The 17,278-nt window shown below is 35.2% G+C and overlaps 1 protein-coding gene across 4 annotated transcripts in view; it reads right to left on the bottom strand.

The window, feature by feature from the left end:
- ADGRV1 (adhesion G protein-coupled receptor V1) overlaps positions 1 to 17,278 on the bottom strand; it is a 585,058-nt gene that overhangs the window by 322,866 nt on the left and 244,914 nt on the right. For all 4 annotated transcript variants that reach the window (XM_031666293.1, XM_031666294.1, XM_031666295.1 and 1 more), the window contains 2 exons: positions 15,731 to 15,973; positions 3,857 to 4,264 (listed from right to left, as the gene is read on the bottom strand). In XM_031666293.1, coding sequence (XP_031522153.1) covers positions 3,857 to 4,264; positions 15,731 to 15,973 — 651 coding nt within the window. The remainder of the gene's footprint in view (positions 1 to 3,856; positions 4,265 to 15,730; positions 15,974 to 17,278) is intronic.

Genomic DNA, 17,278 nt, shown 5'->3' with positions numbered 1-17,278 from the left:
GACAAAAAATTAGAGTCAACACCTCCTGATGGGCTTTGCCAAGATTTGATAACCACAAAATCAAAACCTGACGAAATTCAAAGTTAGCATATCAGATTCAGAGGGGTTTTAGACTGCTCTTGCTATTAAGGCGACTGAGAACTTCTAAAATGTTTTTTATTTCACTATGCCTGGGAAAATCAGGGGATAGAATATTCTGTCATAGCAAAAATTTGCCTGAACCCACAGCTGGATTTCATATAGAAAGTCTTTATAGTGAGGCATTTAAAGCTAATGCTCTTTTTCAGTACAATACTTGTGCCACTTCTAGCATGTGTAATAATATTTCCTCAGATTTATTGAGATTTTTTAAAAGAAATGCTTGTATGGAATAGATTTTGTTTCAAAGAACTCAGAATCTGGGGGAAAATAAAATTTAAAAACATAAAACAATTTCACTTAAAATATAAGATCTTATAGAATGAAGTACCTTCCAGTACTTGGAAGTTCTATTCTGTCCTTTTTAATTTGAGGTTATTTTAGAGTGTATATAATTTCATATGGTATATATCAATGGTTTGCCAGGTAAAGTACAAATGACCTTATTCGAATTTTAGACAGGCAGCAGTAACTTTTTGGTATAAGTATTTCCCAAATAAGTATCTGCAATATACTTATACTAAAAAATGTATTTGTTGTTTATCTGAAATTCAAACTTAACTGAGCATTCCTTATTTTTATTTGGTAAATTTTGCAACCTTATCTTTATGTGATAATCTACATTTTCAGTATTTGTTTTATTATTCTCATTATTATTGCTATGTTTAAAATATAAAATATGTATTTCTTGCATTTTTAAATACATTTTATGCATTCATTTAGTCAGGCCCTTCATAATGGCTATCGTTTTTCCCAGTTTTTATTGTTATAATAAGTAATGCTGAAATAAACATTCTCATCACACGTGTATTTGCAAAAATGTTCCCCATACTCATTAGTTGTCTTTTCACTTTGCTTTGGTGTATGCTAAGATAAATTTTATTTAAACTGTATGTGGTCAAGTTATCAATCATTTCCTTTGTGGCTTCTGGGTTTTGTCTGATACTTTAGAAAGATCTTCCTCATTCTAAACTAAAACGATGAAATGACTGATCCATGTTTTCTGCTGCTTTCATGGTTTCAGTTTTACACTGAAATATTTGATCTCTCTAGAATTTATTTTGGGGTAGAGTTTAGGATAAAGTTCAGCTCTTTTTTTTGCTTTCAAGTGGTTACATCAGCCATCTCAACACTATTTGCTGAATAATAGTTTCGACCCATTGACTTTTAAATAGCACCTTTATCACATATAAAATTTTCATATATGCTTCAGTTTTTGAACTTTTTGTTCTATTCCATTGATGTGAATGTTTATGTCTGCACCAGTGCCCCTTTAATCACAGTAACATCATATTTCAAGTATGTTTTTATATCTGCTAGGGTAAGGTCCCTCTCCTTTTTCTTCTTTTTCAGGAAAGTTCTGCCCATTTTCACATGTTTACATTTCCAGGTAAACTTTAGTATCATTTTATCAATGTAAAAATAACCCCAAAACAACCTACTGATATACTGATAGGAATTATGATGCATTTATAGGTTAATTTACAGAAAACTGTTGTGGCCATATATTGAGTCTTCTTATTGCAGAACAAGGTATGAATTTCCATTTACTGAAGTCTATGTTAGTAGAATTTTTGTTTTCTTTATATGTTTTCTGTATGTACCTATGTATTATATATTTCTATAATTATTAAATGTCAGTTAAATCAATAGATTCCAGTATTGGTGTACATATAAAAAAGGAATTTGAGAGTACATTATACCATTCTATTTTTTAAAAAGTAGTGACAAAAACTTGATTTGAAAATAAGCAGAGCAAAGAAGGCTTCAGCTGAAATCAAATATTAGTCATTTTCTTTTAAGAATTCAGGCCGGGTGTGGTGGCTCACGCCTGTAATTCCAGCACTACGGGAGGCCGAGGCGGGCGGATCACGAGGTCAGGAGATCAAGACTATCTTGGCTAACACAGTGAAACTCCGTCTCTACTAAAAATATAAAAAATTAGCCGGGCGTGGTGGCGGGCGCCTGTAGTCCCAGCTACTCGGGAGGCTGAGGCAGGAGTCTTGCTCTGTCACCCGGGAGGCTGGAGCTTGCAGTGAGCACGAGATCTTGCGTTCAGTGCAACCACCGCCTCCTGGGTTCAAGGGATTCTCCTGCCTCAGCCTCCCCAGTAGCTGGGACTACAGGCGTGTGCCACCACGTCTGGCTAATTTTTGTTATTTTTAGTAGAGACAGGGTTTCACATGTTGGCCAGGGTGGTCTTGAACTCCTGACCTCAAGTGATCCACCCACCTCTGCCTCCCAAAGTGCTGGGATTACAGGCAATATTTTATAATATTACAATATTTTTATAACGTTTAAAATTTATTTTTTTCCTCCAAGTATTCCCAGGTTATTTATTTAAGTATCTTCATGTATGAGAAAATTGTACTGTTTGCTAATGGTTACTCAAAAAAAGTTAATTATATTTTCCCATAGGAGCTACTTTTATAATTCAATTGTATTATTCATGATAGTACTAGTAACAGTCAATATGTACTATCTGACAACTCTACTGAAATAAGTGTTGATTCTTAACCAATAATAACTTGGTTAACACACATAACTTATTGAGAACAAAAAGTAGCAGAATTTGCATATATTTTTCCTAAATCATATGAAGTGAGGTCCTGTTTTCTTCCCTAAAATGTAATTACTGTACATTCTTTCTCTTTCCCTGACCAAAAACAACTTGGCATTGTTCTATGCCATTGGGCCATTAGAAAATTCAAGTAATAATATTTTATGGAGTGAGTTTTATTGCTAGAATTTTCTCTGCATGAAATAGGAATTGCTTTCCTTTGCTTTATAAGATGTTTGCCATGGTCTGCTCTTTTTACCTCTGTACTTTATAATTTTCTTTTCTACCCTTCGAGCATTGTCTTTTAAGAGCTAGCACCAGATGGAAAGTGCACGACCATCTAAAACCCCATTGTAAACATCTAAAGTATTTAAAGGTGACTATGTGAGAGATGTAGTAATTATATACTCATGTGTATGTACTCAAACATTCAATTCTTCTATATAAATATATTGATAGGAAATAGATTTATAAGAAAGCCCAAAGTAAACCTTTAAAGGAGGCTTTTTTAAAGTAATAACTTTATAGATATCTTTCAAAATTTATATTCTTAGGCTCTCACATCTCCATTTAATTCCATCATTTGCAGAGGTATAAGTAAATAGGTTTAAAATAAAATCTGTTTTGTACAAGTCTAAACCAAATGGAAAGTCTGAAATTATCTAGTCATTTCTTAATTTTTCTTTTCTGTGAGTTTTCAGTGCCCGCGAGGACCAAAGAACAAGCAGAGGGCGATAATCCTATTCCATGGCATTTAAACTGGAAGGGCTATGTAGATAATCTAGTTCAAGTCCTTTTCTTAATGGACTAAAAAAACTGAGGCTGAAACTACAAAGTTAATTGGTCAGTTTCTGGAGAATCGCCAACTGCCTATAGCTTCCAACCTCTGCAGCCTTTTTTTTCAGGCACTAGGCTATCTTTACTACTGCACTAGGTCATTCTCCAAGCCTAAGACTGAGATTTCCAAAGAGGCATCAGTCATATCCAAGCAAGAGGACAGTGTTCGATATGATGCATTCTATTTCTATATTCAGAAATCTAACTTTATCATAATTTCATAATAACCAATGTTAAAAGAGAATGCAATTTTGGTTTTACTCGGGTTTTTAAATTTACAAAATTTCACTAAATGAAGTGCTAATATTCACAAGAACTTACCTTTTCTATTAAATGCATCATGGCACTGAGTTGTTCATCTGTGTTTTCTGTGGCCACTTTCATGCTGATGGTATGGAGCACTCTGTTGAGAATATCATCATTCATGGGCTGATGCAGCTGATCTGCAAGCCCCCAAATGGCCTGCGAATCTGGGTCCGAGACAAGAGTGATGTTGGCAGTACCATACACTTTATCAATTCTGGCACCACCTTTTGGGTCAAAAAGGACAATCTGGAAGCGTTTAGGAAAAGAATTTAAAGATCCTGTCTCTGGCGTTAGGATGACATCCAATACAGTGCTTCTCTGGCCAGGTTCAAAGACCAATGTACCTTCAGTTATCACAAAATCCTTCCCAGAAATAGCTGGAGATATGATAGTACGACCAATTGTTTCAGCACTCCTCAACTCCTAGAAATTAAACAACACCATTTAAGTGAATCTATGACACCTCTGATCTTGTCCTAAACAAATTCTTGTTTCTTAAACAAATTCAGTTTCTCTTAAACAAACTGGAGGGCAATGATGACAATAGTACTACCAAAATATGGGGTTTTATACTTTTTATAATCTTCTAAGATAAATTAGAGAGAGAAATACATAATATACAGTGATGAGATTAGGAAAGAGATGCCTTCAAATGGACCAAGGAAGCAAATTAGACCAGAAATGTCACTCTTGCCTCCATTTCTCCAATTGTGACTGAAAATCGGGCTTCAAATAACACATGTGGCAAAATTTAAGTATGCAGGAAAAGGGGGAATATTTATATTTTCACTGTCACATAGAAATTTTTGGGGGCGGGCTGGGGAGAGTAGAGAGAAAGCAGTGGGGAGGAAGCAGGAAGTAGAAGAAATTGGTTTCATGTTTACACTCAAATATGGAAATATCCTAAGGAGTAGGGTCCTGGACATATATACCTCTGCTGTTCTTCAAATTACGGTTATTGAAAAGTTTTCTTGGAAAAAGTGTTTTGGAACATGAAGCATGAACACTTTAGTCAAGGAAGAATCAAAGGAATGTGCATTTATTTACTACTGAGCCAAGAACTGTTAAACTCCTAGTACAAGCCAAGTGGCATACTACGGATGTAGATTTGAACAACAGAATACCTGCATTCATAGAACCTACTATTGTAGCAGAAGATACAGGTTGCACAAGGGCTGTGGGATTAATGATAGATTTTTACATGAAGACAAGTTCTATGAAGAAAAACAAAAGTAGGTAAGGGAATGCAGGGTGATGGTAAGGGTACCATTTTATATAAAACTGGACATAGAAGCTCTTGTGATATTTGAACAGAGACTGCAGAGAAATAAATGAATAGGCTACATAAGGATCTCAGGAAATATTCTAGGGAGAAAGAATAATTACAAAGGCACTGGAGGTGGGAACCATCTTAGTCTGTTCAAGGAAGAACCTAAGGCCAATGTGACTAGGAGAAGGAGAGTGCTGGATGCTGATATAAGAGAGGTGGAGGCCGGGTGCGGTGGCTCACGCCTATAAACTCAGCACTTTGGGAGGCTGAGGCAGGCAGATCACAAGGTCAGGAGATCAAGACCATCTTGGCTAACCCAGTGAAACCTCATCTCTACTAAAAATACAAAAAATTAGCAGGGCGTGGTGTCATGCACCTGTAATTCCAGCTACTGGGGAGGCTGCAGCAGGAGAATTGCTTGAACCTGGGAGGTGGAGGTTGCAGTGAGCCGAGATTGTGCCACTGCACTCCAGCCTGGGCAATAGAGTGAGACTCCATCTCAAAAAAAAAAAAAAAAAAAAAAAAAGAGAAGTGGATAGGAGTCAGATCATGTAGGCATGTAGGTTCATTATTCAAATGTGGGAGGCAGACCCTAGAGGATTCAAGCAGGAGAATGACACATTTTATTTAACATTATTCATGAGTATTCTGGCTATTGTGTATATTAGGATATAGTAGGGGATGAGCATGGAGGTTTTTGCATTCGTTCATGCAAGAAACAGTGGTAGAATAAATAGGGTCACATGAGTAGAAATATCAGACTAGAGATACGACTAGAGATACACATGAGTAGAAGTACTCAGACTAGAAATAAATTTGAAGGTAGAGTCAACAGGACTTTTTGTTTGTTTGATTTTTTTTTTCTTTTTTTTTAAGAGATGAAGGTCTTGCTATATCAACAAGGCTGGTATCCAACTCTTGGGCTCAAGAGATTCTCCTAAGTAGCCGGGACCACAAGCTTTCACCACTATGCCCAGCTTAGAGTCAATAGAACTTTCTGATGAATTTGATATTGGGTGGAAGGAAGAGGAGAAGTAAAGGTAACTCCTAGTTGCTTGCCTGGATGAATGAGTAAATGGATAATGAATGGTGGGAAACTGGGGAAAATATTATTAAGGGAGAAATTAAGAGTTATCTGTTACACACAGTAGTCTGAGATGCCTCTTAGACATTCAAGTGATGACATCAAGTAAGAGCAATCAGATACATGGGTCTGGATCAGGAGAGGTGATGAGGTTAGTGATAAAAATGTGGAAGTCCTCCATTTACAGATGATATTTAACAAACAGTTCTACATAGTCTAGCCTGGAGATTGAATCTTGGTGGATCCCAACATTTACTGGCTAGGAAGACCAACATAGACAACAGGAAGGAGCTCCAAGTGAGGTAAGGATTAAGAGCAGGAAGGTGTGGTATTACAAAAGCCCAAAGAAGAGCATTCTTCAGGAAGGAGGAAGTGATTGATTGTGTCAAAAAATGAAAAAAAAAAAATCAATGAATGCTTTTTAAGAGCATCTGCAGTATAATGATAAAACAGAAAGCCTTACTGAAGGAAATAACTCAAAAATCTAATGGCTTTGGAATGGATACATTAAAATATTCCCTGGAATACGATATAACAGTTAAAATGAAAGAATTTCAATTATACACATCAGCATGGATAGTTCACAAACATATGACTGAACAAAACAAGGACCATAGAACAATATAATTGGATTAATTTCATTTGCACAATTTCCAAAACAGGTAATAATACATAAGAATAGAACTACTTAAAAAGCATATGAATAATTTAACATAAAATTCAAGATAGAAATTATCTGCAAGGTGGGGATAGTCAAGGAAAAAGCAAGATGGCATCAGAGGGGTTCATAATGAAAAGTTTTATAATAAAATTCTGATAAAGTTGAATTTCTGAAACAAGGTGTTGGTGATCTGATTACTATAAACTGTATGTATACATTTGGCCTGCTGTTTTTTGGCAGGACTTATTTCACAGTTCAAATATTTAAAGGAAATGAAACAATCAAAATGTTCTTGTGTTCTTTGTGTTTATTAAAATACATATAATAAACACAAAGAAGCACTATGCAATTTAAAAGTGACAATGGGGAGGCAGAGGCAGGTGGATCACTTGAGGTCAGGAGTTCAAGACCAACCTGGCCAACATGGTGAAATGTCATCTCTACAAAAATACAAAAATTAGCCAGTCATGATGGTGGGTGCCTGTAATCCCAGCCACACAGGAGGCTGAGCTGGGAGAACAGCTTGAACCCAGGAGGCAGAAGTTGCAGTGAGCCAAGATCGCACCATTGCACTCCAGCCTGGGTGACAGGGCGAGACTCCATCTCAAAAAAAAAAAAAAAAAAAAAAAAAAAAAAAAAAAAAAATCAATATAGAAATAGTCTTTGAATAGAAAAGGCAATGTGAAAATAAGAATGAAAAATACGGTCTTTCTTGAACTTGTGTGCTTCCAGCTAGCACACATATATAAAAGAAAGCATTTGGAATCAGTTTCAAATTTGTTTTTAGCTATAGGTCTATTTAATTGAAAGATAACTAGAATAACAGATGTCTTCATTGTCTCAAATAGGAAGGACCAGAAATTCCGTCTTAACTTTATATCACAAACTGAGATATAAGAGAACTGATGCTAAGGCTACAGTACTTACGTACATGGGAATGCTGGTCTACCAAAGGGTATCTATGTTACAATGACTGTTTTAACTGCCTTAATCTATTTAAAGTAAAATGAAAATCAATATCATAACAGAATAACAACTTCATCCATAATTATTTTTTCATCCATGCCAGCTACTGGAAAAGAGAATTAATATGTCTCTGTTTTCTAGTAATATGCCTAGCACTTAGAGGACAACATAAGAGCAATTAAGCAACAGGAAAATAATACCAGAGAGGTGAAACTGTCATTTCTAACTGTCTAAACTTTTATTCTGACATAATTGCAGATTCACATGCAGTTATAAGAAATAATGAAGGAGATTTCCTATACCCTTTACCCAATCTCCTTCATTAGTAACATCTTGTATAATTGCAATATAATATCACAACCAGGATTTTGTCATTGATACAGTCAAGAGCCAGAACATTTTCACCCCCACAAGAATTCTGTATGTTACCTTCTATAGCTACACTCGCATCACCCCAGCCCATTCCTTCCTTAATCTCTGGCAACCACCAATTTCTTTTCCATTCCTATAATTTTGTAATTTCAAGAATATTATAGAAATGGAATCGCACAGTATATAATCTTTTGGTATCAGCTTTTTTTTTTTTTTTTTAACTTAGTATGATTATATGGAGATTAGGTGGTTATATGTATCAATAGTTTGTTTCTTATTATTAGTGAGTAGTGTTCCATGCATGGATGTACCACAGTTTAAGCATTTACCCATTGAAGGACACCTGAATTGTTTCCACTTTGGGGCTATTATTAAGAAGATACTATAAATGTTCATGTGCAAGTTTTTGTGTGAACATAAATTTTCATTTATCAGGAATAAATGCCTGGGACTGCAACTCCTGAGTCATAAGGTAGTTCATGTTTAATCCTTGAAGAAACTTCTAAACTGTTGTCCAGAGTGGCTTACCATTTTTCATCCCATCAGCAATAAATAAGTGATCCAGTCTCTGTGAATTCTCACCAGCATTTGGTATTGTCATGGATTTTATTTTAGTCATTCTGGTAGGCATCTAGTGATATCCCATTGTGGTTTCATTTTGCTAATAGCTAATGGTGTTGAACATAATTTTACATGCTTATTCTTTATCTGTACATCCTTTCTGGTGAAATCCACTTTTGTTTATTGTGTTCTTTCTTCCTTCCTGATGTTCCAAGGTTCTTTCCTTTTTATCATTCCCTTTCTGTTTAAAGATCTTTCGTTAGCCATTCTTTCAGGGTAGGTCTGTATGCAACAAATTCTTTGTTTTTCTTTCATCTGGGAATATCTTAATTTCCCCTTCACTTGTGAAAGACGTGTTCACTGGATATAGAATTTAGGGCTGAAGTTTATTTTCCTTCGGCACTTGAAAAATAGTGTACCATTTCCACTTGGGACCCATGGTTTTCCATGAGAAATCTCCTGTCATTCCTATTGCTTTTGCCATAAAGGTAAGGTACTTTTCTTTCTCAGTTCTTTCAATATTTTTCTTGCCTTTAATTTTTATTAGTTAGACTATGATATATGTTATGCAGTGGTCACCATGGGCCTTAGGTGAGACCCCCAGTGCTGTGCTGGCTTCAGGTCTGATCTAGCACAATCCCAGTGGTAATGACCACAAGAGTTCTTGAATCAACCCTCTGGCAGCTCCAGGAAGTTCAGCACAGAGAGAGAGGCTCCTTTTGTTTAGGAGAAAGTAAGGAAAGAGAACAAGAGTCTCTGCCGGGTAATCCAGGGAATTTTCCCAGATCTTATCCAAGACCACCAACGCAGTACTTCTAGGAGTGTGCAAGAGCAACAGCATTACTGGGCTTGGGGTGCCACCTAATGCAGACATGGCTGCAATAACCAAAAATTTAGATCACAGCACCCAAGCCTCTTCAAATATCTGGAAAAACTTCCCAAGAAGGATGGGTAAAAATAAGCCCAGACTGTGAAGACTACAATAAATACATAATTTTTCAATGCCCAGATATTGACAAATATCCACAAGCATCAAGACCATCCAGGAAAAGATGACCTCGCAAAACAACTGAAGAAGACACAAAATGCAGATATTTCATGTTCATGGATTGGAAGAATCGAGAAAGAAAGGAAAGAAAGAGAGAGAGAGAGAAAGAAAGAGAAAGAAAGAAAAGAAAAGAAAGAAAGAAAGAAAGAAGGAAAGAAAGAAAGAAAGAAAGAAAGAAAGAAAGAAAGAAAGAAAGAAAGAAAGAAAGAAAGAAAGAAAGAAAGAAAGGAAGGAAGGAGGGAGGGAGGGAGGGAGGGAGGGAAGGAAGGAAAGGGAGTCAGAGGAAACAAAAGAAAAAAGAATGAAAAACAATGAAACATGCATACAAGATCTATAAATATCATTCAAAGGCCAAATTCAAGAGGTACTGGCCTTAAAGAGGACGTAAGGAGAGAGACAGAAGGATAAAGTTTATTCAAAGGGTTAATAATAGAGAACTTCCCAAACATAGAGAAACATATCAGTATTCAAGTACAACAAGGTTACAGAATACCAAGCAGATTTAACCCAAGGAAGGCTACCTCAAGGCATTTAATAATCAAACTTCCAAAGGTCAAGGATTAAAAAAAAAAAAAGAATCCTAAAAGCAGCAAGTAAAAGGAAACAAATAACATAGAATGGAGCTCCAATACATCTGGTAGCAAATTTTTCAGTGGAAACCTTACAGGCCAGGGGAGTGTAGCATGACATATTTAGTAAGTGCTGAAGAAACTTTTATCCTAGAGTAGTACATCAAGTGAAAATATCCTCCAGACATGAAGGAGAAAGACTTTCCCAGACAAACAAAGCTGAGAGATTTTATCAACACCAGTCCTATCCTACAAGAAATGCTAATGAAAGTTCTTCAACTTAAAAGAAAAAGATGTTAATAAGCAATAAGAAATCATCTGAATGTACAAAACTCATGGTTAATAGCAAGGACACAGAAAATTACAGAATATTATAACACTGTAATTTTTGTGTGTAAGCTACTCATTTCTTGAGTAGAAAGAGTAACAATGAACGGATAAAAATAATAACTACAACAACTTTTCTAGACATAGACAGTATAATAAGATACAACTAGAAACCACAAAAAGTTAAAAAGTGGGGTACAAAGTTAAGGTGTCAAATTTTATCAGTTTTCTCTTTGCTTGTTAGTTCATTTGTATGTTTATGCAATCAGTAATAAGATGTCATCATTTTAAAATAATGACAATTACTTTAAATGGCAATTATTTTAATGGCAATCAGACAAGAGAATGATATAAAGGCCATCCAAATTGGAAAGGAAGAAGTCAAATTATCCTTGTTTGCAGATGATATGACCTTGTATTTGGAAAAAACTAGATTTCAACAACAAAAAAAATAGAATTGATAAACAAATTTAGTAAAGTTGCAGTATTTAAAATCAACATACAAACATCAGTAGCATTTCTATATGCCAACAGTGAACCATATGGAAAATAAAAAAAAAAAAAAACAATCCTATTTACAATAGCCACATAAAATAAAATACCTCAGAATAAACTTAGCCAAACAAGTGAAAGATCTCTAAAATGAAAACTATAAAACTGGGTAGGCATGGTGGCTCATGCCTATAATCCCAGCATTTTGGGTGGCTGAAGTTGGTGGATTGCTTGAGCCCACGAGTTTGAGACCAGCCTGAGTATTATGGTAAAATCCCATTTCTACAAAAACTACAAAAATTAGCCAGGTGTAGTGGTGTGCACTTGTAGTCATGGCTACTTGAGAGGCTGAGGTGGGAGCATTGCTTGAGCCTAGGAGGTTGAGGATGTAGTAAGCCATGATCACACCATAGCACTCCAGCCTGGGCAAAAGATCAAGATCCTATCTCAAAAACAAAAAAAAAATCTATGAGAAACATTGAAGCAAGCAATTGAAGAAGACACAAAAATGCAGATATTTCATGTTCATAGATTGCAAGAATCAGTATTGTAAACATGTTCATACTACCCAAAGCAACCTACAGATTCAACACAATCCCTATCAAAATGCCAATGACATTCTTCACAGAAATAGGAAAAATAGTCTTAAATGGAAAAACAAAAGACTCAGAATAGCCAAAGCTATCCTGAGCAACAAGAACAAAACTGGAGGAATCACATAACCTGATTTCAAATTATACTACAGAGCGATAGTAACCAAAGTAGCATGGTACTGGCATAAAAGCAGACATATAGACCAATGGAACAGAATGGAATAGAACCCAGAAACAAATCCGTACTTCTACAGTGAACTCATTTTCCACAAAGGTGACAAGAACATACATTGGAAAAAGGGCAGTCTCTCCAATAAATGGTTCCGGGAAATCTGGATATCCATATGCAGAGGAATGAAACTAAATCTCAATCTCTCACCATATACAAAAAGCCAAATCAAAATAAAAATGGATTAAAGACTTAAATTTAAGATCTCAAACTATGAAACTACTACAAGAAAACATTGGAGGAAACTCTCTAGGACATTGGACTGGCAGATTTTTTTTGAGTAATACCCCACAACCAAAGCAAAACTGGACAAATGGAATCACATCAAATTAAAAAGTTTCTGCACAACTAACGAAACAATCAACAAAGTGAAGTGACAACCCAAGGAATGGGAGAAAATATCTGCAAACTACCCATCTGACAAGGGATTAATAACTAGAATATATAAGGAGCTCAAGGAACTCTATAAGTAAAAATGTAATAATCCAATTTAAAAATGGACAAAAGAGCTGAATAGACATTTCTCAAAAGACATACAAATGGCAAATAGGTATAAGAAAAGGTGTTCAACAGCACTGATCATGAGAGAAATGCAAATCAAAACTGCAATGAGATATAATCTCACCCCAGTTAAATAGCTTTTATGCAAAAGAAAGGCAATAATGAATGCTAGTGAGAAGGTGGAGAAAACGGAACCCTCATATACTGCTGGTAGGAATGTAAATTAGTACAACCACTGTGGAGAAGTTTGGAGATTCCTCAAAAAACTAAAAATAGAGCTACCATGTAATCCAGTAATTCCACTCCTAGGTATATACTCAAAAGAAAGGAAATCCTAGGGACATACCCAAAAGAAAAGAAACTGTATCGAAGAGATACCTACACTCTCATGTTTGTTGCAACACTATTCACCACAGTCAAGATTTGGAACCAACCAAAGTGTCCATCAACAGATGAACGGATATTGAAAATGTGGTACATATACACAATGCAGTACTATTAAGCCATTAAAAAGAATGAGATCCTGTAATTTGCAACAACATGGATGGAACTAGAGGTTATTATGTTAAGTGAAATAAGCCACGCAGAGAAACACAGACATTACAAGTTCTCACTTATGTGTGGGAGCTACAAATTGAAACAATTGAACTCATGAAGATGGGGAGTAGAATGATGGTTACCAAAGGCTGAGAAGGGTGGTGGCGGTGGGGTGGAGGGGGTTGAAGGAAGTTAGAATGGTCAATGAGTACAAAAAATAGTCAGATAGAATGAATAAAATCTAGTATTTGATAGCACAACAGGATGACTATAGTTAACAATAATTTATTGTACATTTAAAAATAACTAGAAAAGTATAATTGAATTGTCTGTAACAAAAATAAAGGATAAATGCTTGAGGTGATGGATACCCCATTTATCCTGATGTGATTATTATGCATTGTATGCCTGTAACCAAATATCTCATGTATCCTATTAATATATACACCTACTATGTACCTACAAAAATTAAAAATTAAAAAAAAACTGGTATTAATGCATTGCCACAAACATTCTCTACTAAGCCCATAATCTCAGGGTAGTGTGTTTATGGGTCAGGGTCAGAATAGGGTGTGTGTGTGTATATATATATGTATGTATGTATATATGTGTATATATGTATATATGTGTGTCTGTATATATATATATAGAGAGAGATTTGTTATAAGAAATTAGCTCATGCAGTTATAGAGGCTGAGAAGACTCAAGATTGTCTGCAGGATGATTTCACAGGCTGGAGACCAAAGTCAGTGGTTCCAGTTCAAACCTTATGGCCTGAGAACTAGGAGAACCAATGGTGTAGTTCCAGTGCAAAGGCCAGCAGGCTTGAGACCCAGGAAAAGCCAATGTTCCATTTTGAGTCCAAAGACTGAAAAAGCCACTATTCCAATTCAAAGCCTATCAGATAGGAAAAATTATCTCTTACTTAAGGGAGGGCCAGGCTTTTTGCTCTATTTAGGACTTCGACTGATTAAATAAGGCTCACCCACATTATGAAGTCAATCTGCTTTACTCAGTCTACTGATTTACATGCCAATCTCATTCCAAAAAATAACCCTCACAGAAACACTCAGAATAATGTTTGACCAGATATATGGGCACTCTGTGGTCCAGTCAAGTTGACATGTAAAATTAACCATTATGGTGGGGAAAACTGGAAATTCCTAAAAATATATTGTTCCATAAATAAGTGCCCTTTATGATTTATACACAAGTGACAGCATGCATTTTGCAAAGAATCACTTATAAAGAATCTATAAAAGATATAAATATATATGATAGAGATGCTGGCCTTCAGATTCTTCTTTTGGCAACTTCAATTTCCCTCTCATCTGACTGAGCACATAAACTCGCTTAAGATGTGCCTCAAATCTCTTTTATCATCTGTTTCTTCATCTCCAGTCCCCTTTCTTCCATTCTACAAAGTAGTAAGTTATGACAATACACATTTTATGGGAGAACAGGAAGAATGAAACAGACTTTCTATAATTTGTCTTCTATCTTAAATACTCCAATAAAAAATACTCAAGTCTTCCTACTGTAAATGAACATACTTCTCTTTGTGCTATTTAGAAAAGACTTTATTTCTAGGGTCTCATATCATAGAGAGTTTTCTTTTTGTTTGCTGAGCTGTGGACTCTGTCATAAAGATAACTTTTACTGCCTGGCAAACTTCCAGAACAGCTTAATATCCACAGCTTGAGGCCTATTCTCTCATCTTGACTCATGCAACTGCTACAGCATACTGGCCACATATATGTTCTCTTTTATGCACAGAATGTCCTGTTTGTTTGAGTCACCCAATGGTGACACAACCAAGCAGGTACTAAAGGGAACTTTTAATGAAACTGTGAAATCTTAAGGCCCAAGGAGTCATCTGCTTTGGATTCTTGAAACATAGGAAATAGAGGAGCTGTCCAGAATGGTGGTTTTCAAATAGTGGGTTTCCTGAAGTTACCTAAAGTAAGGGGAACAAAGAGAGGACAAAGGTGGGTCAGCTATGATCCTAACAATTATGCTTCAAGCAGAGTAGAGACACATTTTTGCTTTACTATATTAGAGTTTCTAATATAGTAAAAACAAAAGCAAAAAATAAGGCTGAAAGGTATATGGTATTGTTGGGGCCAAGCCCATGGTCTGGTGACTTAGTGTTATGCAGCATTGATCTTCTGAGTCCCCAGATAGCCTCCCTGTCTTTTATCCAACCTAAGAGGATGGATGTGAAAAAAGTGACAGCGAGGCTTTGTGAACGCATGGATGTGAAGAAGTGTAAAGATCAGCTAGTACTGGAGGTTCTGAAAAAGAAAATTTTCAACTGTTTTGGATACAAAACATAATAAGATCCTTACTTTCTGCTTCTGGCCTTACACAGTTACATTCTGAAGAAATTTTAACTCCCTAGAGATTTTATAAAATAGATTTATGTAAGATATAGTTTGCACTGTATAACCAATCTTGTCAAAAGAGAGAAAAAATAAAAGTTTGTCATTTTAAAACATGATCTGTTACTGATGAGTGAAAAGCTGAGCTGTTTCAAGGATAAAGCTTAATGTAATGAACAAAAAGTGAATTACAATGTTATCCTCAGAAAATAATGTATCAATTATTCCCTGTGTCATTACTCTAGCTGCAGTTAAAGAAGAAAACCATAACGTGTATGAGTATATATTCCATGCTTACCTGGGTACTAAAGTTAACAGACATCATTAGTCCTGTCCCAGAATCTCTGGCCACCTGCAGACTGATTAAAGTGGCCTTCTTGTGAGCCACTGCCAGCCGAGAACCCACAGAAAAATACACGAGGCTTTGAGATTCATCACTTTGTAAGATTTTAATCTGTGCAAATCTGGCGCTGTTGTTTATTGCTGCTCCAGCAGTAGCTTCATATAGTTCCACAAAAAAATACACTTCAACCTGTGGTATCTGACGAGAAAAAGGAAAAAAAAAAGAACTATTACTAATATATTTCTATCTGTAGATAGTTCTGATATTTAAAAATTGTATGATTCATACACATTATTAGAGAAATAAATATATAAATCTAGAGATATATTCTGTAAATTATGGAATTAAATTCTTAGATTATCATGACATTTATTTTTTGGTCTTTCTTTAAAAATACATTCACTTTCTCTGGGCGAGCTTCTTACTAGAAAATCAATGTCAGGAAATAACCTATGCATACTATGATCAGCAAAAAAATAAATTAAATGTATTCATACCACAAAACACTATAAAGTAGTTAAAAGGAATAAATTAATTCAATATTTTTTAACACAGACACATCTCAAAATATGACAAGTGAAAATATCAAGCTGTATAATGATATGTATAGCATGATACCATAAAGGTAAAGTTAAAACTACACAAAGCTTAGTATATTTTATTAATAGATACACATTTATGTAAAGTTTTCTTTTTTAACTACCACACCCTGACTGCAGTTGCTCTGGGTGGAGGGTTTGGGTAGGGGACAGGGCAGGGAGTGGAGCTGGAGAATATTACTGGGGAGAGGGAAAAAATGGATTTTCAATTTTGTAAGGTTTTATTTTTATTTTTTAAAGTGTTTTAAATAAATATAATCAAATATTTATAATAGTCAATTCTGAAATTTTATGTATTTTTCAAAATTTCCCAAAATTCAGTATATAGTCTAAATGTAGTCTGCTGGTTGTAGTTTGCTAATGTTTCACCTTGGTTCCTTCTCGATAGTCTCAAATAATTTATTTTCTAAAGCCTGAATTCAATTTTATAACATATTGGCAATCACCTGTTTTTACTAATGATTCACTCTTAACAAAATCATCCACGAGTCTGAGTAATATTGTTACCTTCCCGGCATAACTCAAAGGAGCTAAGCTGATGCCTTTATAACTGCAGTAACATTGTCTAATTTGATATAATGTATCATTTTTACCTACCAGCAACTGCCATTATGTTTTGTGATCATTTTAATGATAATTATTACATCATGAAATGATACAACGAACCCTTCAGAATTATCCAAGTGTTTATAAGTAAGTTATATCTTAGTCACAGCATAAATCAACTTAATCTCCTTTTGTTTTCTGAAGAAACATTTAGTTTTTCCTATGGCACGTATCATTCTTTACTCTTGCTGATCAACTGTCAGTCAATATTGAAATATGGAAATAATCATACTATTTCCACTTTTGAGAAACTACATTTGGCAAACACAATAAACTAAAGCACTATCAAAGTATAGTA

The sequence above is a fragment of the Papio anubis genome, chromosome 5 (assembly GCF_008728515.1).
Source record: "Papio anubis isolate 15944 chromosome 5, Panubis1.0, whole genome shotgun sequence".
Lineage (NCBI taxonomy): Eukaryota > Metazoa > Chordata > Mammalia > Primates > Cercopithecidae > Papio > Papio anubis.
Note: the sequence above shows the minus strand (reverse complement) of the source record. Positions and strands in the feature narration are given on the sequence as shown.